Below are 23,513 nucleotides of genomic sequence, written 5' to 3'. Positions count from 1 at the left end.
CTCCCTTCACAAGTAAGTATGAGGAACAAATAAAAAGAACCCACAACGCGCTATTAGCAGGTTCGGGGTTCGAGTAAAATGGGACCGAGTCGCCACGATGATCTGGTGATGAGATGCTTCGTGTTCATTTTCTAATTTCCAAAGTCCATGAACACAACGACAAAGATGAAAGATCTGAAGTTCTGTCTCCATCTAGTGGAGAACGTTCCTGTCGAACCTGCACCATTTTACACTAACTTCTCATGTATCTAAACAAGGTAAATAGCCATACAGTAATTATTAATTACTATTAATTGTCTTTATGTCGGACACCACACTGTGACACGGTGAAACGTGTCCTCTGTATCACCCTTGGTGACAGTGGGCACCATGACGGGCGCCCGGGGAGCAGCATGTGGGGACGGGACCTTCATCCAGGGGACCTCGGTGGCACCTTGGCGGATCGGGATTCGAACCCACAACCTTCTGATTAACTATTCTTCATTAAATATTAATGTTGAGTCTGAATTAAAATGATTAAATAAAACATATTACATTTAATTACTAAATTAAGTTATTATAATATCTTGCCCGTTGGGTTTACTCCAAATGGTAAACTAAGGCCTACAGTGCAAATAATTTAAATAATCTCTAAATTATATTTTAATGGAGATCCTTTTAGTTGTTGTTATTTGTCAACAGCTCATAATTCATATTCTTTACGAATAACTGGACCGTTTTACAGGAACGGAGAAGTCGCTCACGGCGCTCCTGTACTTTATAAATCTTAAATAAAAAATAAAGACGGAACATTCACATAAACGTCATATGATAAATAATTACATCCACCGTGCAGAAAATGCAACACAGTTTTATTATGAAAGAAGCCCTTCTCAGCAGTATGGAGGAGTTTTTTACGTAATAAGTCAAAAGCTTTCCAACATTTTTGAGTATTAATACAACATCAGTGGTCAGTGGATCAGCGCTTTCTCCAGCTGCACCATCCTGCTGAGGCAGCTGTCCATCCTGGTCTCCACGTGCTCCCTGATCTCCTGGCGGCACGCCGGACTCTGGCGGGCGATGGCGCAGAGCGCCTCCTCCAAAGCGTCCTGGGACTGCGGGTCGGGGAGGGGACTGCTGGACGCGAGCAGCTCCAACACGTCCTCCAGCCACCCCTGGTCCTGCACCAGAGCCACCAGACAGGGCTGGACCTTCACACACCCGCCCAGGGCCTGCAGACTCAAGCGCCACAGCTCGGCAGCCTCCTCCCACAGCGGGCCGGTCGCCCCCGGGGGGCGCCGCAGGGCGCTCAGGAGGAGGCGGAGCGCGGCGGAGAAGAAGCGGCGCCGCGGGACACCGTCCCGGCCTGCGGGACGGCAGGCGGCGTCAGTAACGCGCCGAGCCCGGCGTGACACGAACACAGAACGTCACTCACCAGAAGGGGGCGCTCTTATCCTGCCCATCATGAGGCCCAGCGTGCACAGGTTGGCGGCCAGGACCAACAGCCGGGGCTTGTGCAGCAGGACGGGAAGAGCTTCGTCCAACAGCGTCTCCAGCGTCTCCAAACAAGCGTCCTTCCTGAGGGAGGACGGAGAACCAAGATGAAGTCTGGACGCACCTACTCCGTTCTGAAGGAACACGTTGAGCGTTTTGGTAGCTGGAGGAAGTATGTTTGATGGGCGTGGCCTCTTTTTACCGTCATGGCGGCTGTATTTAGCGTAAAAAGCCACTTCATGACATGCTCGTTAACATGAGGGGACAGAGTGTGAAATGCTGCCATCTCCTGCTTCGGAGAAGCTCAGATCTTCGTGTGTCGTTCGGACTGGTTTTCATACCCGACCGCGCCCGGCTCAGTGACGGCGAAGTTAAGGAGGGCGGAGCAGGCCGTTTCCATGCCGGGGTCTGGTGTCGCGGTCCCGCCCCCCTCCCGTCTGAGCCTGGACCATCCGCACCTCACGAAGTCCACCAGCAGGCCCGGGACGTCCAGGGCCAGCAGAACGCGCCTTGGACCTTCTTCTGCAGACAGGTGGCACAGAGCTGGGAGAAGGTACCTGATGAAGCACCAAACACGTACAAATGAATTCTGGGTAACGCCCTCCTGCCTGTCAACTGGATGAAAAACGTCCCCATGGCACAGGAGCCAGAGCTGTGGACGATGTCAACAAATAGGTATGCAGAGACCCCACTGTCCCACAATGCAACGCGCCAGTGACCCCATTCTCTATATTCACACAGACCTAAGAAGACACCTGCCCAGTAGAACTTGAGGTATATTCAAGAACACCGAGGTCACGAAAATTAGAATGAAACTACAGGGTTCCTGCGAGGAACAAAACATCTGGGACGTCTGGGACGAGTCACGAAAAAGGAGAAAAGTTCCATTTAAAGCACAAGATCAACCTTGAAAATCTGAAATAAAACTTCATACCAACTTTCACAAACCAGCCAGAAGTCTGAGCAAGAAAGCGGGACGCGTGCAGGGTGTCAGGGTTGAAACAGGGACGTTCTAACCGCCCGCTACGGCCCTGGACGCAACGCTCCCACCCGTCCCGCTTCAGAAGGTGTTCGGGAGGTCCCCAGGGTCCACGGAGACCTGCAAGGAGCTCCGTTGGGGATCTCATTCGCGCGTCTTGTTGCGTTGTTAGCCTGTGTTAGCCTGTTAGCTTTATGTGCCCTTTTTGTTAACTTTGGTGCGTGTTTGAGTTGTCCCCGCAGGACCGTCCCCTCCTTTAGTCTGTTCTGATGCTGGTTAGCTGTGCTGACTTAGTTGTTTGGTTGTGTGTGTAACAGCGGACGTCCTCCTCGCCACGCCCTCGTCGCGTTTCTTACACCCCCAGACCCCCCAAGAACGTGACACCGCCTTGCCTGAGAGCGTCCTCCGATCTCCACGCCTCTTCAGACATCCACTCCGCCACGTCCTGGTCTTTCCTCCTGCCCTGCCGGTGATCTCGGGCGTAGCCGATGAGGAACGGTAACAAGGCCGTGACTTCCTCCTTAAAACAGGACGTCTCCTCGGCGAGCCACGCGCAGAGGCACCGGAAGGTGGCGTAGACGAAAGGGTCGTCACGGCGACTCTGATCAACCTGTAAGTTAAAGAGAAGAAGATGGTGAAGGACCTCAGCCACCCCAACAACGGACTCTTCTCTCTGCTGCCATCAGGGACGCGCTGAAGTCCAACACAGAGAGGACGACGAGGAGGAGGAGCTTCTTCCCGCAACATAGATCTCCAATACACTCCAGCACGCTCACGCTCAACCACTCTGGACCCTTTGCACAAAATCTCTGCTCTTTTACTCTTTTATGTGCTTTTTCTTCATCTTTATACATTGACTTTCACTCTTTTGCACACCTTCACCCCGCCTGTCACACATATTTTATCTTAAAGATGTAAAAGTGTAATATTTGGTTATGTTTGCAATATTTGCATATTGGTTCACTGTATACTTGCAATACTGTGGTCTTGGGGCAGTGGTGGCCTAGCGGTTAAGGAAGTGGCCCCGTAATCAGAAGGTTGTCGGTTTGAATCCCGACCCGCCAAGGTGCCACTGAGGTACCACTGAGCAAAGCACCGTCCCCACACACTGCTCCCCGGGCGCCTGTCATGGCCGCCCACTGCTCACTCAGGGTGATGGTTAAATGCAGAGGACAAATGTCACTGTGTGCACCGTGTGCTGTGCTGCTGTGTATCACAAGTGACAATCACTTCACTTTCACTCTTTTGCACACCTTCACCCCGCCTGTCACACATATTTTATGTTAAAGACGTAAAAGTGTAATATTTTCATATTGCTTTTCATTGTATACTTGCAATATTGAGGTCTGTAGCAGTCGGTAAAGCATTTCACCGCGTACCGTACCGCATACCGTACCGCGTACGACTGTGTGTGTGAACGGTACCATCGTGGTCACCGCCTCACCTGTTGCAGGTAATAAACGACGGCGGAAAAGGCCTCTTCCAACACGCCCAGGACCTGCCCGCTCTGCTGAAGACTCAGTCCCACGGCCACGCCCTGGACGCACGCCCGCTCCATCGCCGCCTCCATGATGCGGTAACAGGCCGTCAGCGTGTTCTGCCGCTCCGGGCCGAGCTCCGCCCCCGGCGGCTCCTCCAGGCCCATCCGGACCTCCACGCAGGCCCGGTTCACCAGCAGGCAGCAGAACTTGGGCGGGCCCACGCAGTCCCAGCCGCACCGGTCCAGCAGGCACGCGGACAGCACCAGGGCGCGGCCCAGATGAGCGCTGGCGAGTCGGGACTGCAGCAGAGGCCTCAGCGTCCCCCACAGATCCGCTCCCATCTTCCGGAACGCCGCGGGTTCCGCCGCTGCTCCGTCCGGGGGGAGGAACCGCGGCAGCGTGGAGCACAAGTCCAGAAGTCGGTGGTCTTTGGCTCGACAGAAGTCCCTGGTGACCCCGGCGAGTAAGTCGAGCAGCTCGGCGGGGTGTCTGCTCCAGGCTTTGCGCCTGACGTCTCCGGAGAGAAGGTGTCCCAGCAGCGGCAGGCCCATCTCGCGGCTCCGGCTCCGGTTCTGGGCCAGCGCCCGGCACAGGGCGGGTACCGCGCCCCGAGTCAGGAGCTGCTCCGGGCCGCGGGGCGAAGCGCACACCGCGCTCAGGACCTGGTAACAGTCCGCAGCCACGGCTTCCTGTAAGGCCGCAGGTGCATGCTGGGACGGAGCCCTCGCCGCCTCGTCCTGGCCAGGCTCTGCAGCCGTGGAGACATCTCCAGTGGTGCTACTGGGACCTCCATTACAAGCTCCTTCGCTTTGGGCTCCGTGATCAGACGCCTTCCCTTGGGGTGTCGAGGTGGGTCCATCCGCCAATATCCCCAAAATCAAAGGGACGGTGCTGAGGAACTGGGGTTGAGACGCCATGTCTGCATCAGTGCTGAGGGCAGCAAGTAAAGCCACGGCCAGCGAAAGAAGTTCTTCTGGAGGCAAACCAGAGCCGTCGCCTCCCCTGACCGCTGTGACCAGAAGCCGGGCCGGCAGGTTCAGCCCCACCGCTTCCAATATGCGTCTCAGGGTCCCGCGATCCAGCTGTCCTGCGGGACACAACCGTGTAATCTAGAGAGAGGACGAGAAGAGGAGGATTAACAGAAGAGTAAAAACTCCAATAACGACTCACATAACGAACAGTTCACACAGTTTAATTCAATTGTAGGACAGAGAGAGAACAAGAAATTAATTAAATTGTGAAGTGATTGTCGTTGGGAGACACAGAACACGGGCTCTAGGGTGCTAGTAGCCTAGTGGGTAACACACTCGCCTGTGAACCAGAAGACCCAGGTTCAAATCCCACTTACTACCATCGTGTCCCTGAGCAGGACACTTAACCCTGAGTGTCTCCAGGGGGGGGGGGACTGTCCCTGTAACTACTGACTGTAAGGCGCTCTGGATAAGGACGTCTGGTAAATGCTGTAAATGTAATGCAGTGTATCCAGGGCCAGTGGTGTCCTAGTGGTTAAGGAAGCGGCTCCATAATCGGAAGGTCGCCGGTTCGACTACCGAGGCGCCAAGGTGCCACTGAGGTCCCTTGATCTCGGTCCCGTCCCCACACGCTGCTCCCCGGGTGCCTGTCATGGTGCCCACTGCTCACCAAGGGTGATGGTTAAATACAGAGGACACGTTTCACTGTGTGCTGTGCTGCAGTGCTTCACTTAAGACCGTATTTAAATACGAGATCCATACACCAGGTATCAGAAGTGTGAAAACATCACAGTCTCTCTCTCACACACACACACACACACACACACACACATTATTAGTAATAAAAGGAAAAAAAAGTCGACGTCACACATAGAACCCGAGTATTTTACCAGTAGAAGAGCCGCCAGGGTGTGGCTGTCGTTTCTGGCGTGAGTAAGAGCCTGCAGACATCTCTCCAGCACGTCCTGACTCCCCACATCTCCCCTGGTTCCACTTCCACCGGGTTCCACCATCATGGACCTGGAACTGCACACCATCCAGATACGTTGACAAAATTAACCACGACACGTACAACATCATCATCATCATCATCTCCACACGCGTACTTTACTACATCATCATCATCATCATCATCTCCACACGCGTACTTTACTACATCATCATCATCATCACCACACGCGTACTTTACTACAACATCATCATCATCACCACACGCGTACTTTACTACAACAACATCATCATCATCATCACCACACGCGTACTTTACTACAACATCATCATCTCCACACGCGTACTTTACAACATCATCATCATCATCATCATCTCCACACGCGTACTTTACAACATCATTATCATCATCATCACCACCACACGCGTACTTACTACAACATCATCATCTCCACACGCGTACTTTACAACATCATCATCTCCACACGCGTACTTTACTACTACAACATCATCATCATCTCCACACGCGTACTTTACTACATCATCATCATCATCTCCACACGCGTACTTTACCTGATCTGAAGTAAATGCTGAGAATTCAGCTGAAAATCACATTTATGTCTCAATTCGACAACACGCGCGCGCACACTGTCAACCCGGAAGTAGACCTTAAAACAGGAGCGCGTCACCGTGACCTTCACGGTACGAATTTGTAGAAACTGTAAACACCAAAAAACGTTCGTGTTCGAGCCTTGAGGAGCAGCGTTTCTTACTTTTAACAGGTTTGTTTGTGGCGCACACTTTTATGAATTTTCCAGAGCGACGTGTGACCAGCACGTTTAATAATAATAAAAAAGGATAAACGACTCCGTCTGTGACAGCTGTCATTAAATAAGAGAGTGCGGCACGTGAGGTCCGGAAGTGGCCGCTGATTGGCTCCTGTGCCGAGTCGCGAGTCGCGAGTCGCGAATCGAACGGAATGTCCTGACCCAGATCCACAGCAACTCTGACGTTACCGACGCAGGCCCGCAACGTGACCGGGACCGAGACCGGGACAACCTGTCAGCCGCCCACGGGTACGTGACCTGGACGGAGACCGAGACCGGGACAACCTGTCAACCGCCCGCGGGTACGTGACCGGGTCACACGGTAATCCGGTGATTACGCGCTGCCTTTATTTGACTGAATATTCCGGTGACAGCCTTGCGTGGTTGGTTCTCAGGACATGTATTTAGCTGCTAATGGCTCTGTACACTTGTTCTTTCGCTTTTGAATTTGACTATTTTTATTCGTGACATCCGGCTTTCGTGGTTCCACGTTTATTAATTTCTGGCTGCAACGTGTTAACGGAGCTTCATACACGGTATGAAATGCGTGAAATGCTTTTGCGACTGATGTAGACCTTAATATTGTATACTTAATAAGTATACAAGTGAATACGGTTCAGGAAGCGGCCCCGTATTCTTAAAGTGAAGCGATTGTCAACTCGTGATACACAGCAGCACAGCACACGGTGCACACAGTGAAATTTGTCCTCTGCATTTAACCCATCACCCTGAGTGAGCAGTGGGCACCATGACAGGCGCCCGGGAGCAGTGCACCATTATTATGAAGTTCTCTGCTTTCTGATTTTCTTTAAGTTTCAAGACCACGATGCAGTGACAGGAGGAGAGACTTTATTCTGAACTGTTCTTATCATGGTCTCCTCCTCATCATGGTCTCCTCCTTATCAGGTCTCCCTGGGAAATGTAAATCTGCCAAACGCTTGAAACTTTGCAGAAATGCAAAGTGACGTTGTCTTATAATCTTCATTATATCTGTCCTGATCATATATTGTGGACTGAAGAATATTTTGAAGTCATTGTGGGAATTCCTATTTTATCGTTTGGTCCACTACCATTTAAAATTAAAGGGTCATTTAGAAATATCGTAAATTTCCATGACAAGAACAATCATTGAGAAAATTTGATGTAGTCGAACCCACGTCTGCTGATGCACCGGATACTGAGTAAATATGCCCATTTTTATTGATCCCTTAATCAGTGTAATTGGATTCATGCAAAAATAATTGAAAATAATTTTCTAATAATGAACAAAGCTTTTAAAGTCACAGATTTTGGCATTCCGCTGCAACTTAAAGACTTGTTGCTGATTGATAAAATCTATCAGTGAATATGTATTTGATGTAAACTGTGATTTCCTATTAAAACCATGGACGTTTCTACGTAACCCTAAACGTTAATGGCGTATTATTCCCACCCCGATTTACCTTGTCAGTGCTGAAGTTTACAGGCTGACGAGAGGTGCAGGTTCCTGACGTCCCGAAGTCGTTTCTCCCGTAAATCCCGTTTTTGGCGCCGTCTCGGTTGCTGATACTGCGGAATGTGGTTCGGAATGAACCTGCCGCTTTTATGATGATCCTGTACAGTTATTTCAGCTCATGCACGGCAGGTCATTCCAGGTGACATTTACCAGTCACGGAGCTCTAAAATGCTGCGTCCGCACTGTGGGAATAGTCACCAAGGAGGCCATTTACAATAATACATCATTACAAATATGACATTTCAGTGCTATATACTACATAACTGTTGGTTTTCTGGTTTTATGCGGAAGGAGCATTTGCATCCTTTGGCCAGTCGTGGTTTGGAGATGTATTTTGCAGGTTGTCTCTGCGTTGTCTGGTCGTGTGTGTTTTGTGGGTTGGGTTGTGTTTGGGCGGGTGTGACATAAACAGCCCTAAACTCTTCTTTTTGAGTTTGTTCTCTTCTATCCTCTTTTTTTAACCACTGGCTCAGCGCGTGGACGTTTTGTAAAAGATTTTGGCAGTTTAAACGTGACGCGTTACGGGACTTCCAGGATGACAACTGGCGTGTTTCTTTAAGATAACTCTGTTTGCTTCCCTCCTCGGGAGCAGTACGGAGCAGTGCGATGGCGCTGTCCCCCCGGCCCCCGTCTCAGGGTCTGCGCGGAGGTGAGCTGAAGTCGTGTTCTGCATGTTTGGGGCTGTCGCGCCGCTTCTTCTGACCTTTTACTTTGTGTTTTTCTGTTTTGAAGGTCTTTGGATGTAGTGACGCTGAGTAGAACATGTCCTGCCGGAAGCTCCCTCGCTCCTCCCGGCCCGTCCTGGTCATCCTGGGTTATCTGATGTGTTGTCTCTTCTCGTCCACAGGTACGTGGCACGTGGGGTGTATTTTACACACCGCTCGGTGTCCCTTCGAGACGTTCTGGTTATGGACGCGAGTTGTCTTTAGGAGGGTGGCTGTCACTGGACGTGTGACGGATGGCTGTAAAAAAAATAAAAAAAACGCCACAAAGGCCACTCTGTCCGTCCGAGCCCGTCAGGCGAGGGGGTCGCCAGCGAACAGAGCCATTGTGTATCCCGGCGAGGGATTCAGCAGCTTTCCTGGGGTTTAGGGTTACGGCCCCCCGTCCTATAATAATGTCACTCTGGACTTGCCGCTACCATAGCAACAGCGCTCGTCGTGCCGGGAATGGCGGCCGCGTAAACGTCTGTAATCTCCAGCATTCTGACCGCTTTCTGTTGAAATACGCTGATGTAAACTTCCCTTTTTTACCCCGGGGACGGCGAGGTGTTTTTGGTGCTTTTTGTTCCCTGCACAAGATTCTTCGATACTAGAACAGAAACGGCCGTTTACCGTGGTTTTTTCTGGTATAGAACCAAAGTTTACAGTTACAGAAGCGTACTTCATTTACAGCATTTACCAGACGCCCGTATCCAGAGAGACTTACAGTCAGTAGTGACGGGGACAGTCCCCGCCCTGGAGACACTCAGGGTTAAGTGTCCTGCTCAGGGACACGATGGTAGTAAGTGGGGTTTGAACCTGGGTCTCCTGGTTCACAGGCGAGTGTGTTACCCGCTAGGCTACTACCACCCAGTAGTTACAGGGACAGTCCCCCCCCTGGAGACACTCAGGGTTAAGAGTCCTGCTCAGGGACACGATGGTAGTAAGTGGGGTTTGAACCTGGCTCTTCTGGTTCACAGGCGAGTGTGTTACCCGCTAGGCTACTACCACCCAGTATGACAGGGACAGTCCCCCCCTGGAGACACTCAGGGTTAAGTGTCCTGCTCAGGGACACGATGGTAGTAAGTGGGGTTTGAACCTGGGTCTCCTGGTTCACAGGCGAGTGTGTTACCCGCTAGGCTACTACCCACTACCACCCTTCAAGGTACCTAAAAAAAAAATCCTGTTTTTATGCTGTCTTAGAACGGGGAGTCCTACAGCTAAAAGTCTTAATTATTATTCTATCTATAATGAATCAGATTAGATGAGTGATTAATTTGTGTCCTCAGCTGGAGTGTGCAGGGTGACCGGTGGCGTGTTGGGGATCCACTGGACCAGTGTGTTGGGTCTGGGCTGGAGACCCCTGGCTGTAGGCAGGGGAGGCCCCCAGTGCTGGGAGTCCTGCTGCCTGGAGCCGGCCTGCGGCGCCGTGTGGACCCTGGGGGGCCGGTGCGTGCTGCTGAGCTGCGCTCGCACCCCGGGGTGCTCCATCACCTCGCTTCCGCAGCCGCACATGGAGTCTCTGGGGCTCCTGCAGCAGCTGAGCAAGGCGGCGGCGACCAGGACAAGGAGGCCGAGGCGAAGTGTGTCTGATCCCAAACAAGTGAGATCTACTTTCTCATTTTTTTACATTTTCATTTCCTTCAAAACTCATCGACATTAACCAGCAAAAACCGCACCGCCTCCCTCTACAGAACGTTCCAGAACCTCAACCCACCAGCCCAGCTGCGCTGTTCACCAACCGCACGGAGCAGCAGAACCTCACAGCTTCCCCAGAGAGAACCTCCCAAGCAGCAGCGACGTCCAACGACACCGAGGGCGTGGCCACGCCCACCGCCAACGCCGCCACCACGGCGCCCACGCCGGCCGGTGAGCGGCTCCACCACCGTCAAAATATTACCCAGAAAACGCCGCCTTGGCCTCAGCATAGGAACCCTTTTTCGGGGCCTTCAGGCTTCGCTTGACTATAAATAACCGGAACCCTCTGTTTTCCACCGCAGTGCGAGAGTTGGTCGTGTCGGCCGGCAACAACGTAGAGGTCACCCTGCCGCGGAGCGAAGTCAACCTGAACGCGTTCGTTGTACCGTCACCGCCAGAAGGTAGCGCCGCTTGCACCGTGACATTCAGACAGGACAGCAGGGTATCCATCTCAGCTCATCCTCCAGACGTCCAGAGTGGAGTGGCCACGCCGTGACGGTGCACTCCAGCGCGCTAGAGAAGCAGAAGTCGTGTGTTCCTCCGTGCAGCACTGTTGCCACGGACGATTTACATTTTAAAACGGTTTTCAAGATCCTTTCAGTCAGATGCACAATTCTAGTAGTACAAGAATGGCCATGATGTTATGAGGGTTTAACTAAATGAGAGATATTCCAAGAAGCTAGTAAATCTTTGGGTGGTAGTAGCCTAGCGGGTAACACACTCGCCTGTGAACCAGAAGACCCAGGTTCAAACCCCACTTACTACCATCGTGTCCCTGAGCAGGACACTTAACCCTGAGTGTCTCCAGGGGGGACTGTCCCTGTAACTACTGATTGTAAGTCGCTCTGGATAAGGGCGTCTGGTAAATGCTGTAAATGTAAATCTATATAAGAGATATACAGCAGATTAGCGTGCATGATCGTGTAAATGGATTCTGCTTCTGTTCTAAAAGGTACCAGCTATATGTTTAACTGGCGTTTGAGGACCCACCCTAAAGACTACAGTGGTGAGATGGAGGGGAAGCATAGCGACATGCTGAAGCTGAGCAAGGTGCGCACGTCCCTTCCATACTTCCACTCGCTCACTTCACACATCCTATGGTTTTTTTTATTTTTTGCGTGTACGCGAACGTATTTCAGTGGTCTTAGACCAACACTCCAAATGATTATGGCAGCTTGAAATGGAGCCTGAAAATCATGTGGATGATATTTACAGTGGACACAAGTATGAAGAGGGATGGCCTGCAGGTCTGGTCCCGCTTCTCCAGGTAGCCTGGTCAGGTGACACTGTACAGTCCGGCTCAGGACGTGATCAAGATCGATCTATTATCCGCCATTGCAGCACTCTGCACAGCTACATATACTCTTCATGTTGCGCTGTTCCCGCCACGTCCAAAGCAGCTTGGACGTCCTAGTAACCATTTCCATCCCTCTCGTGTCTCTGACCTATTTAGCTGACTGTGGGACTGTATGAGTTTGAGGTGATTGTGGATGGAGAAGGAGCACATGGAGAAGGCTACGTCAACGTTACGGTCAAGCCAGGTATTCCTCTTTCCATGTATTACTACTCACTGTGGTCCATCCGGACGTTAACGTCCCAGTTTGGTCTGATTTGGTTCCATATGAAACATCGCTTGTGTGCAGAGCCTCGTGTGAACAAGCCGCCTGTTGCCGTGGTTTCGCCCAAGTTCCAGGAGATCTCGTTACCGACCAGTTCCACGGTGATCGATGGCAGCCGTAAGTGGGCCTGATGCCGCGGATTGGCCCGCGTCAGGCTTCAGGGACGAATGTTGTCTTCTTGATACGGATTTGCACGGTTTCCCCACAGAGAGCACGGACGACGACAGAGTGGCGGCCTGGCACTGGGAGGAGGTGAAAGGGCCGCTGAGGGAGGAGAAGATTTCGGCTGATACCGACATCCTCACCCTCACCAACCTGGTGCCAGGAAATTACACCTTCAGGTGCCTCTGCTGGACCTTTTAGAGCTTCTTATGCTTCCAAACTGCCAGTGGAAACATTAGGTAGATAGTTAGACACGTTATTGATCCCAAAGGGAAAGAAAGTTGAGATATTCCCATCATCATAACTACGAGAGGGTTGTTGTGGAACGGATCCGGGTTCCAAAATGAACAAATACGTCTATGGATGCATGAACTGTGAATTTGAACTGTTTCCTCTGGCAGTCTGACAGTCACCGACTCTGATGGGGCCACTGGCTCCACCCAGGCCATGCTGCTGGTGAACAAGGCCATGGACTACAAGCCTGTTGCAAACGCCGGGCCCAATCAGGTGATCACGCTGCCCCACAACTCCATCACGCTGTACGGCAACCAGAGCAAGGACGACCACGAACCGCTGGCCTACGAGTGGACCCTCAGCCCCAACAGCAAGGGCAAAGTGATGGAGATGCAGGTAACGCGTCCGCGCTCCTTCTAAACGCTTAACTAGTAGTATTTTTACATTAGATTCAACTTATGTACCATACAGGGCAACGAAATGCAGTTTAGTTCTAACCAGAAGTACAATAAGCAGCAAGTGCAGGATACAGTTCAATACATAATACAGTTATATGCATAAGGTGATATGTGCAGGAGATGGATAAATATGAACATATTTATAAAGAACAAAAGTGTATGTACATAGAATGTATTCTATGTTCTATGTATTGGTGAGGTAAGTAAAATATTTTTGGAGAAGGGAAACTGTGTCCAGGGAGGAGGTTTGCTGTGCATCGTTCCCATAAACCCATTTATCCCACATCGTTCCCGCTGATTTACAAAGTCGATCGCAGTCCTTCTGTTAATACTCACATCCTTACATGAATGTACGCCGACCTCGTAAAATGTGCGGCCATGTTCACGCCACAGACCCATCGTTTCAGTTCGCTGCCCCCGCTGTCTTTTCAGGGCGTGCGGACCCCGATTCTGCAGCTGTCCGAGATGCAGGAAGGAGACTACACCTTCCAGCTGACTGTGACCGACTCCGCTGGACAGCAGGACACCGCGGAGGTCACGGTTATAGTCCAGCCAGGTGAGCCTGCTGCATTATGGGTACTGCCGAGCTGAACCCCGGTGTTGGGTGCCTGCAGGCACGTGATTGGCTGATTTTTCCAGGATTAGTAATAGGACGTGAGAATTGAGACTGTCCCTTTCGCTGCCCTCAGAAAATAACCAGCCTCCCGTGGCCGACGCCGGGCCTGAGAAGGAGCTGACGCTCCCTGTTGACCACACCACGCTGGATGGCAGCAAGAGCAGCGACGACCAGAAGATCGCGACCTACCACTGGACACAATCCCAGTCAGTGTAGCTGCTACACAACAGCACTTTACGGGATTTTCCTACGGTCTCGTGCCGTTTCTCTATTAGATATACATTTGTGCTAAATTTACACGTCTGCTAACGTCTCGCTCGCCGTCCTGATTTGTGTGTCAGGGGGCCGGAGGGGGTGAAGATGGAGAATGCAGACAGTGCCGTTGCCACGGTGACGGGCCTGAAAGTGGGCACGTACACGTTCACTCTGACGGTGACGGACGAGAGGAAGCTGCAGAGCGCTCACTCTGTCAAGGTCATCGTTCGTGAAGGTAATGGCAGCCCCCATCTGTGTGCACGTGTTGTGTTGTGATTCTGACCATCTCCTCCATGCAAAAACGAATTGATTTTCGCTAAAGACGTTAATATGATGATTTCCTGCATATCGCATTCATGGATTTGCATTCATACAGTATAATATGAAGGAAGTACCTGGTCCATTTCCTGGCCCCTTACCTGGTCCCTTTCCTGGCCCCTTTCCTGGTCCCTTTCCTGGTCCCTTTCCTGGTCCCTTTCCTGTCACTTTCCTGGTCCCTTTCCTGGCCCCTTTCCTGGTCCCTTTCCGGGTCCCTTTCCTGGTCCCTTTCCTGGTCCCTTACCTGATCCTTTACCTGGTCCATTTCCTGGTCACTTTCCTGGTCCCTTTCCTGGCCCCTTTCCTGGTCCCTTTCCTGGTCCCTTACCTGGTCCCTTACCTGGTCCCTTTCCTGGTCACTTTCCTGGTCCCTTTCCGGGTCCCTTACCTGGTCCCTTTCCTGGTCCCTTACCTGATCCTTTACCTGGTCCATTTCCTGGTCCCTTACCTGATCCTTTACCTGGTCCATTTCCTGGCCCCTTACCTATTCCCTTACCTATTCCCTTACCTGGTCCCTTTCCGGGTCCCTTACCTGGTCCCTTTCCTGGTCCCTTACCTGGTCCATTTCCTGGCCCCTTACCTATTCCCTTACCTATTCCCTTACCTGGTCCCTTTCCTGGTCCCTTTCCTGGTCCCTTTCCTGGTCCCTTACCTGGTCCCTTACCTGGTCCCTTACCTGGTCCCTTACCTGGTCCCTTTCCTGGTCCATATCCTGGCCCCTTACCTATTCCCTTACCTGGCCCCTTACCTGGCCCCTTTCCTGGTCCCTTTCCTGGTCCCTTCCTGGTCCCTTACCTGGTCCCTTCCTGGTCCCTTTCCTGGTCCATTTCCTGGTCCATTTCCTGGTCCCTTACCTGGTCCCTTACCTGGTCCCTTACCTGGTCCCTTACCTGGTCCCTTTCCTGGTCCATATCCTGGCCCCTTACCTATTCCCTTACCTGGCCCCTTACCTGGCCCCTTACCTGGTCCCTTTCCTGGTCCCTTACCTGGTCCCTTACCTGGTCCCTTACCTGGTCCCTTTCCTGGTCCCTTACCTGGTCCCTTTCCTGGTCCCTTACCTGGTCCCTTTCCTGGCCCCTTACCTATTCCCTTTCCTGGTCCCTTACCTGGTCCCTTTCCTGGTCCCTTTCCTGGTCCCTTACCTGGTCCCTTTCCTGGTCCCTTTCCTGGTCCATTTCCTGGCCCCTTACCTATTCCCTTTCCTGGTCCCTTACCTGGCCCCCTTTCCTGGCCCTTTCCTGGTCCCTTTCCTGGTCCCTTACCTGGTCCCTTTCCTGGTCCCTTTCCTGGTCCATTTCCTGGCCCCTTACCTATTCCCTTTCCTGGTCCCTTACCTGGTCCCTTTCCTGGTCCATTTCCTGGCCCCTTACCTATTCCCTTACCTGGTCCCTTTCCTGGTCCATTTCCTGGCCCCTTACCTATTCCCTTTCCTGGTCCCTTACCTGGTCCCTTACCTATTCCCTTTCCTGGTCCCTTACCTGGTCCCTTTCCTGGTCCCTTTCCTGGTCCCTTTCCTGGTCCCTTTCCGGGTCACTTTCCGGGTCACTTTCCGGGTCACTTTCCGGGTCACTTACCTGGTCCCTTTCCTGGTCCCTTTCCTGGTCCCTTTCCCGGTCCCTTTCCCTTTCGTGGTCCCTTACCGGGTCCCTTACCTGGTCCCTTTCCTGGTCCCTTTCCTGATCCTTTACCTGGTCCATTTCCTGGTCCCTTTCCTGGTCCCTTACCTGGTCCCTTTCCTGGTCCATTTCCTGGTCCATTTCCTGGTCCATTTCCTGGTCCCTTTCCTGGTCCCTTACCTGGTCCCTTTCCTGGTCCCTTACCTGGTCCCTTTCCTGGTCCCTTACCTGGTCCCTTTCCTGGCCCCTTACCTATTCCCTTTCCTGGTCCCTTACCTGGTCCCTTTCCTGGTCCATTTCCTGGCCCCTTACCTATTCCCCTTACCTGGTCCCTTTCCTGGTCCATTTCCTGGCCCCTTACCTATTCCCTTTCCTGGTCCCTTACCTATTCCCTTTCCTGGTCCCTTACCTGGTCCCTTTCCTGGTCCCTTACCTGATCCTTTACCTGGTCCATTTCCTGGCCCCTTACCTATTCCCTTACCTATTCCCTTACCTGGTCCCTTTCCGGGTCCCTTACCTGGTCCCTTTCCTGGTCCCTTACCTGGTCCATTTCCTGGCCCCTTACCTATTCCCTTACCTATTCCCTTACCTGGTCCCTTTCCTGGTCCCTTTCCTGGTCCCTTTCCTGGTCCCTTACCTGGTCCCTTACCTGGTCCCTTACCTGGTCCCTTTCCTGGTCCATATCCTGGCCCCTTACCTATTCCCTTACCTGGCCCCTTACCTGGCCCCTTTCCTGGTCCCTTTCCTGGTCCCTTTCCTGGTCCCTTACCTGGTCCCTTTCCTGGTCCCTTTCCTGGTCCATTTCCTGGTCCATTTCCTGGTCCCTTACCTGGTCCCTTACCTGGTCCCTTACCTGGTCCCTTACCTGGTCCCTTTCCTGGTCCATATCCTGGCCCCTTACCTATTCCCTTACCTGGCCCCTTACCTGGCCCCTTTCCTGGTCCCTTTCCTGGTCCATTACCTGGTCCCTTTCCTGGTCCCTTACCTGGTCCCTTTCCTGGTCCCTTACCTGGTCCCTTTCCTGGTCCCTTACCTGGTCCCTTTCCTGGCCCCTTACCTATTCCCTTTCCTGGTCCCTTACCTGGTCCCTTTCCTGGTCCATTTCCTGGCCCCTTACCTATTCCCTTACCTGGTCCCTTTCCTGGTCCCTTTCCTGGTCCATTTCCTGGCCCCTTACCTATTCCCTTTCCTGGCCCCTTACCTGGCCCCTTTCCTGGCCCCTTTCCTGGTCCCTTTCCTGGTCCCTTACCTGGTCCCTTTCCTGGTCCCTTTCCTGGTCCATTTCCTGGCCCCTTACCTATTCCCTTCCTGGTCCCTTACCTGGTCCCTTTCCTGGTCCATTTCCTGGCCCCTTACCTATTCCCTTACCTGGTCCCTTTCCTGGTCCATTTCCTGGCCCCTTACCTATTCCCTTTCCTGGTCCCTTACCTGGTCCCTTACCTATTCCCTTTCCTGGTCCCTTTCCTGGTCCCTTTCCTGGTCCCTTTCCGGGTCACTTTCCGGGTCACTTTCCGGGTCACTTTCCGGGTCACTTTCCGGGTCACTTTCCGGGTCACTTACCTGGTCCCTTTCCTGGTCCCTTTCCTGGTCCCTTTCCCGGTCCCTTTCCCTTTCGTGGTCCCTTACCGGGTCCCTTACCTGGTCCCTTTCCTGGTCCCTTACCTGATCCTTTACCTGGTCCATTTCCTGGTCCCTTTCCTGGTCCCTTACCTGGTCCCTTTCCTGGTCCATTTCCTGGTCCATTACCTGGTCCCTTTCCTGGTCCCTTACCTGGTCCCTTTCCTGGTCCCTTACCTGGTCCCTTTCCTGGTCCCTTACCTGGTCCCTTTCCTGGCCCCTTACCTATTCCCTTTCCTGGTCCCTTACCTGGTCCCTTTCCTGGTCCATTTCCTGGCCCCTTACCTATTCCCTTACCTGGTCCCTTTCCTGGTCCATTTCCTGGCCCCTTACCTATTCCCTTTCCTGGTCCCTTACCTATTCCCTTTCCTGGTCCCTTACCTGGTCCCTTTCCTGGTCCCTTTCCGGGTCCCTTACCTGGTCCCTTTCCGGGTCCCTTACCTGGTCCCTTACCTGGTCCCTTTCCTGGTCCCTTACCTGATCATTTACCTGGTCCATTTCCTGGCCCCTTACCTATTCCCTTTCCTGGTCCCTTTCCTGGTCCCTTTCCTGGTCCCTTTCCCGGTCCCTTTCCCTTTCGTTGTCCCTTACCGGGTCACTTACCTGGTCCCTTTCCTGGTCCCTTACCTGGTTCTTTACCTGGTCCATTTCCTGGTCCATTTCCTGGTCTCTTACCTATTCCATTTCCTGGTCCCTTACCTAGTCCTTTACCTGGTCCCTTTCCTGGTCCCTTACCTAGTCCCTTTCCTGGTCCCTTACCTAGTCCTTTACCTGGTCCATTTCCTGGTCCATTTCCTGGTCCCTTACCTATTCCATTTCCTGGTCCCTTACCTAGTCCTTTACCTGGTCCCTTTCCTGGTCCCTTACCTATTACCTTTCCTGGTCCCTTACCTAGTCCCTTACCTGGTCCCTTACCTGGTCCCTTACCTAGTCCCTTTCCTGGTCCCTTACCTAGTCCTTTACCTGGTCCCTTACCTAGTCCTTTACCTGGTCCTTTACCTGGTCCATTTCCTGGTCCCTTACCTAGTCCTTTACCTGGTCCCTTTCCTGGTCCCTTTCCTGGTCCCTTACCTAGTCCCTTTCCTGGTCCCTTTCCTGGTCCCTTTCCTGGTCCCTTTCCTAGTCCCTTTCCTGGTCCCTTTCCTGGTCCCTTACCTAGTCCCTTACCTGATCCTTTACCTGATCCTTTACCTGGTCCATTTTTAGAGCTGGTATATTAATTATACAGATGCCCTCTATTAGGAAGTAGTTACACAAGCGTAGATGTTTAGCTGTCAGTGGTTGCCTAATCTGTTGCTTAAAATAGGGCGGAATTATCCCAGTCGTAAAAAACTCTCCTCACAGTCACAGGTTCAAACCCCACTTACTGCCATTGAAATTGAAGTGATTGTCATTGTGAAACACTGCAGCACAGCACACAAATCAAGTTTGGGATTCGAACCTTCTGATTACAAGTCCTTCCTTACCTGCTAGGCCACCACTACCCCATTTTGTCTCTGAGCAAGACACTTAACCCTCAGTGTAGGATGCTCTGGAAGCCATACATGTAAATTATAGGCCTGCATAGTCTCTGTTCATGAATATTGACTGACTTTTGGCACCTTGTGACATCATTTTTGCTTGTTTGCCACAAAAGAACTTGACCAGCCACCTATGGCAAGGGTCCAGTCCAGCCCACCAATCACTTTGCCTCTACGGACCGCATTGCTTGATGGGTCTCGGTCCACAGATGATAAAGGTTCAATCTCCTACCTGTGGACCCGTGAAGATAGCAGCCCGGCTGCCGGGGTGAGTAACATGAAATGCCAGTTAGATGTGTGTGTAGCATTAGTCTTGGTCTTCAAGAAGAAACTTGGTCTTCATTCCAAACCCCTTGTAGGATGTTCTGAATAACTCAGACCACCAGGCAGTGCTGTTTCTGGGTAACCTGGTGCAGGGAAAGTACAGCTTTACACTCACTGTGACCGACAGTAAAGGCCAGAGCAGTTCAGACCGTGGCACCCTGGAGGTGCGACCAGGTCAGTGCAGGACCATTTAAAATACATGTACGTGTGTACGTGTTGTGATGCGATGTTGATGTCTTTGGCAGACGTGTGGGAGAGGGACCTGGTGGAGCTGGTGTTGGAGGCAGCCGTGTCGCAGGTGACCTACAGACAGAAAGACATGCTGCTGCGGCAGGTGGCTGTGCTGCTGGGTGTCCTTGACAGTGACATCGTCGTAAGAGAGGTCAGCGCCTTTAATGAACACAGGTCAGTACCATCTCGTGCTCTTGGTGTAGGTCTGTCTAATTGTATTGGTTTCTGATCCTCCAGTCACCAGACAGTGTCCCTTTGTGCCCACAAGCTCCAAAACCGCTTGTCAAGAGACCTAGTTCTTATTTAAGAATGTTACGTACCTGTGGCAGATAAATGCATGTGGGGTGAAACGACCACATATCTGGCAACACTGTGTTATTAGTGTGACGGTTACAGGTGAGAGTTTAAATTCTGCACAGGAAGTAAGGTGTGTAAGAGCTGTTCATCATCTCTGTCATCTCTAGTTCACATTTTAACCCTTTTATTTATAAAAGTATTATTCAAATTTATCCTCTGGGTGTTAGAAATAATTATCAGAAACATAGATACAGATAACTATCAAGCAGACCTTTTTAGGCCAGCCTGTTTATTTCTGATTTGACTTGTCAATCATGTCGTATTTCATGTCTGTTGTTTGCTTGTCAGCACCCATATTGTGTTCCTGGTATCGGGGGGTCCAGGACGGCCACCGCTTTCTGGCCACAGTGTTGCTGTGGGGCTGCGCAACCAGCTTCGAAACCGGAAGAACGATTTCTTGATCTTCAAGGCTCGCCGCGTGGACACAGTCAGTGAGTGCTGAACGTCAGAACATCTGGTCATGCAGAGTAGATGTTCCGGGCCGTCACGGTGGAGGGACTCTCCTGAAACTCTGTGTTTCCTGTCTAGTCTGCCAGCTGAACTGCTCCAGTCACGGCGAGTGCGATTCTTTCACACGCCGCTGCGTCTGCCACCCGTTCTGGATGGAGAACTTCATCAGGACGCAGTTCGGGGACGCTGAGAGCAACTGTGGTGAGAAGTGGAAAGCCTTCTGTACATTAGTAATGACGTTATTACAAGTTACATCAGTGTAATAGCTATGGTGTTGCTGATCCTTTTCTTTTCTTTTCAGAATGGAGTGTCCTGTATGTGACAATTGCATCGTTCATGATTGTTGTTTCCATAGCTACCTTTATATGGGGCGTGGTGTGTTGTTGTCGTAGGTGAGCGTCATTTTTGGAACCCTTCTGGTGTAATTGTGTTTGAGGTGAAACAGTCGCGTGCTGGAAATGTTCTCTATGTTTTATGTATGTATGTATTTGTACAGGAGGAAAGGAAGAGTGCGCAGGAAAAGCCGCTACAAGCCGTTGCAAGATGATGAGCAAGACAGCTTAGAGCTTCAGACACCCAGAGCCGGTAACACACCTGTAGCCACACGTGTGCTGTTGTGTTGTGAAAAAAGCCTAAATCTCACACCGATCAGCACGTAACAGCTTGTCAAATTGAATTAACGTTAAAACTAATTCACAATGAAAGAGCAGCAGAGTTCATTATTACTGCTCGTAATGTTCTGGGGCAGGTTGGTGCCCCACCCCGAGTGATCACCCGCCCCGTCACCTGCCGTATATCTTGTAATGTCCGTGACCCCGATGTGGACTACGTGCTTGCAGATAGTGAGCGAGTGATAGAGCGAGTGTACATTTATGTTAGTCCGGTCTGTATTCATGTGATGTTTATTGCACATTACGACGCCTGGAATGGTGGGTTAGTGCCACCTGCAGGACAAAGTCCAAAACATACAAAAAGGGGGTTTCTCAACGTTGCCAGAGCGCAACCACTAATAGTTTTAGATGCGATAGTCAAATTACAATCTGTGCCCACATCCCTCTAAAGCGTTTTATCTCGCCGTTTTAATCCATTCTATTGCATTCAGTATAAAAAGTGAACAGCTATAAATTAAAGCAGCTTTCCCTAAGACAAAATCAAAATAATGAAATTGCATATTGCTGATGCTTCATTGATGCCAGGATTTGCTGCTTGTGCACGTCATAATAAAAAAATAGCATTCTTGAAATGTTGTGTTGCTTAGATGAGTTATTTTAATGTTATAATCCCTTTAACCACCGGTTCCTGGGGAAAGTGGTACTATTGTTAAAATGAGTTAAAACACCCTTCCCTTCTTCGCTTGTCTTGCAGCTGGACGTTTGAAGGCAGTCCCGCCTCCCTCTTCCTCCGCCCTCATGCGTTCAGACTCTGAGTTGGACAGTGACGACGGCCAGGGGGGGACCTCTTGGACCGACAGAGAAAAGGGCCAACTCCTGCGCCCCCAGAACGGCAGCCTTAGAAATGGCCACGGGCCCCTGAGGGCTAAGATGCAAAGGGAGGAGTTGTTATAGCGAGAGCAGCTGGGATGAAGGTCCATGCGGTCCACCACACAGAACGCTGTAGCTCCTCACCTGCCCGTCTTAGACTCCTCCAGAGACTCGCCCGAGTCCGAAGGGGAGCCACCTCCTTCAACATCATCTCTGCGCCAACACTGAGCCCCGGACCCCAGAACCTTCTAGAATGTACGCTCTCTGCCGCAGAGGACGAGAGAGGCACCTCTGCACTCACAGTGTCACTCGTTCCCATCACTGCCTAAGACCCCTCACGTAGAGATTCCGCGGAGCCGGAGAACTGGCGCTGTGCATGAGACGACGCCGCGTGGGCATGTTGTCTGTTGTATGCTTGATTGTAATGCTGCGTATTTACTGCACGCTTGGCGCCGTGCGCGGGTCGGCCGGCCGTTTCTGTTACTTTCGTACACCAGCATACTCCAGGGCCACGCCTCGCACTGGGTAGTAGATGACACTGGACGTTCGAATGCTGCCACTGTGAGCCTGTTGTTGACCACTGTTCCTTGTCATGTGAATCTGATGCACCTTCTCACATGCATTTTGTTTGGAATGGAATGTACCGGAAGGGAATTTCGGAAGAAACCATTTTTGTTTTGTGTTGCCTGCGCTCTCCCTGTTCCCACCGGACACCGACTGGAAGGTCATATCCTTGCTGCTCCGTCACGCACATGCAACGGTGGAAAACGATGTCCATCCGAACATATAGCCTGAACGTGTAGATTTAGGAGACGGGAGACAGCGTCTCAGTCTCGGGGTGGTTTGGACCGGGAAATTTCTGATTCTTAAGTGGAATGACTTTAAGCAGCGATTTGAAGTGGACGCCAAGGCCTCTTATCTCATTTTGTTTCTCAGTAGCAAGAATGAGGCCTTATGGGAGAAAGGCAACAGACAAGGGATTTTATTTTTATTTGTAAAGTATGTGTGTGAAGGAATTCCTGTTATGTGACCTTAAAAAACTGGATTATATGGAAATTAAAATGAACTATGTTTAATTTTGTGCTGTCTGCTTCTTGTCTTTTTTTAATTTTCTGGCTGATTTTTCAATCTCCTTCGTCTTCTGACGTCTATTGTCCCCACGGTGTCGTTGAGACACCTTTCTCCACTGGCGTCGTCGAACATTTACAGCAGTATTTTATCGAACTCCTGTAATGGGATTGGGAGATTTGCACCACTTAATTCCCATACGCTTTGCCTGTTGCTCCTTGACTGCAGAAACTTCCAGATTGTGCTACGTTGAGGCATGTTGAGGCAGGTTTTGTAGTGTAATGGATGGCATGTCTTATTAGAATGTTTTTTTTTTTTTAAAACTGCAGTAACCACAGATGATCTATATAGATGTGTACGTACGTACATATGCACCATTTATCTCAGATGCAAGCAACGTGACGAAAAAAAGGTCAAACATTGATTTAACTAAACGGTTTATTGCAGAATGTCCTTATTTTCATGGCACACTGACGTTATGTGTCTGAAGAAAGAGACTTTTTGTTCTAGCAGCAAAACTACGTTGGCCTCCATCTGCGGGCCATCAGATCATTTATTAGTTTACAGAAACCCCCCAATCTCCAGCACACCCCGAGATAGCAGCATGAATATTA

At 51.3% G+C, this 23,513-nt stretch overlaps 2 protein-coding genes across 3 annotated transcripts; one reads left to right on the top strand and one right to left on the bottom strand.

The window, feature by feature from the left end:
* Positions 1–834: 834 nt before the first annotated feature.
* LOC114769964 (neurochondrin-like) lies at positions 835–6,525 on the bottom strand. The gene is made up of 7 exons (XM_028963425.1): positions 6,426–6,525; positions 5,795–5,930; positions 3,897–5,042; positions 2,845–3,062; positions 1,815–2,030; positions 1,415–1,557; positions 835–1,345 (listed from the first exon to the last, which is right to left on the bottom strand). The coding sequence occupies exons 2-7, from the start codon at positions 5,918–5,920 to the stop codon at positions 951–953; spliced, it is 2,244 nt and encodes a 747-aa protein (XP_028819258.1). The 5' UTR covers positions 5,921–5,930; positions 6,426–6,525; the 3' UTR covers positions 835–950.
* Positions 6,526–6,698: 173 nt separating this feature from the next.
* LOC114769963 (dyslexia-associated protein KIAA0319-like protein) lies at positions 6,699–22,912 on the top strand. Of its 2 annotated transcripts, none has more exons than XM_028963424.1 (22): positions 6,699–6,928; positions 8,767–8,823; positions 8,907–9,021; positions 10,165–10,478; positions 10,570–10,744; positions 10,876–10,974; positions 11,526–11,623; positions 12,027–12,114; positions 12,217–12,309; positions 12,401–12,533; positions 12,756–12,984; positions 13,479–13,602; positions 13,736–13,868; positions 14,004–14,152; positions 19,105–19,256; positions 19,348–19,486; positions 19,558–19,717; positions 20,189–20,331; positions 20,429–20,551; positions 20,652–20,742; positions 20,847–20,935; positions 21,716–22,912. In XM_028963424.1, exons 3-22 carry the CDS (start codon positions 8,937–8,939, stop codon positions 21,913–21,915), a joined length of 2,817 nt encoding a protein of 938 aa, XP_028819257.1. In that variant the 5' UTR covers positions 6,699–6,928; positions 8,767–8,823; positions 8,907–8,936; the 3' UTR covers positions 21,916–22,912. The 2 variants fall into 2 exon arrangements, with proteins under 2 accessions (XP_028819257.1, XP_028819255.1); XM_028963422.1 differs by having other exon boundaries at positions 6,699–6,981.
* The last annotated feature ends 601 nt before the right edge of the window (positions 22,913–23,513 follow it).

This window comes from Denticeps clupeoides, chromosome 20 (genome assembly GCF_900700375.1).
Source record: "Denticeps clupeoides chromosome 20, fDenClu1.1, whole genome shotgun sequence".
NCBI classification, from domain to species: Eukaryota; Metazoa; Chordata; class Actinopteri; order Clupeiformes; family Denticipitidae; genus Denticeps; species Denticeps clupeoides.
The sequence above is the reverse complement of the archived record's forward strand: the minus strand, read 5'-3'. Positions and strand labels throughout refer to the sequence as shown.

Coding starts and splice junctions, on each gene's coding strand:
- LOC114769964 (XM_028963425.1), bottom strand. CDS start 5,920: ATGATGGTGGAACCCGGTGGAAGTGGAACCAGGGGAGATGTGGGGAGT. Junction 5,043..5,794: donor CCCTGGCGGCTCTTCTACTG/GTAAAATACTCG, acceptor TCCTCTCTCTAG/ATTACACGGTTGTGTCCCGC. Junction 1,558..1,814: donor ACTGAGCCGGGCGCGGTCGG/GTATGAAAACCA, acceptor GTCCTCCCTCAG/GAAGGACGCTTGTTTGGAGA.
- LOC114769963 (XM_028963424.1), top strand. CDS start 8,937: ATGTCCTGCCGGAAGCTCCCTCGCTCCTCCCGGCCCGTCCTGGTCATC. Junction 11,624..12,026: donor ACATGCTGAAGCTGAGCAAG/GTGCGCACGTCC, acceptor TGACCTATTTAG/CTGACTGTGGGACTGTATGA. Junction 20,936..21,715: donor GCTTCAGACACCCAGAGCCG/GTAACACACCTG, acceptor CTTGTCTTGCAG/CTGGACGTTTGAAGGCAGTC.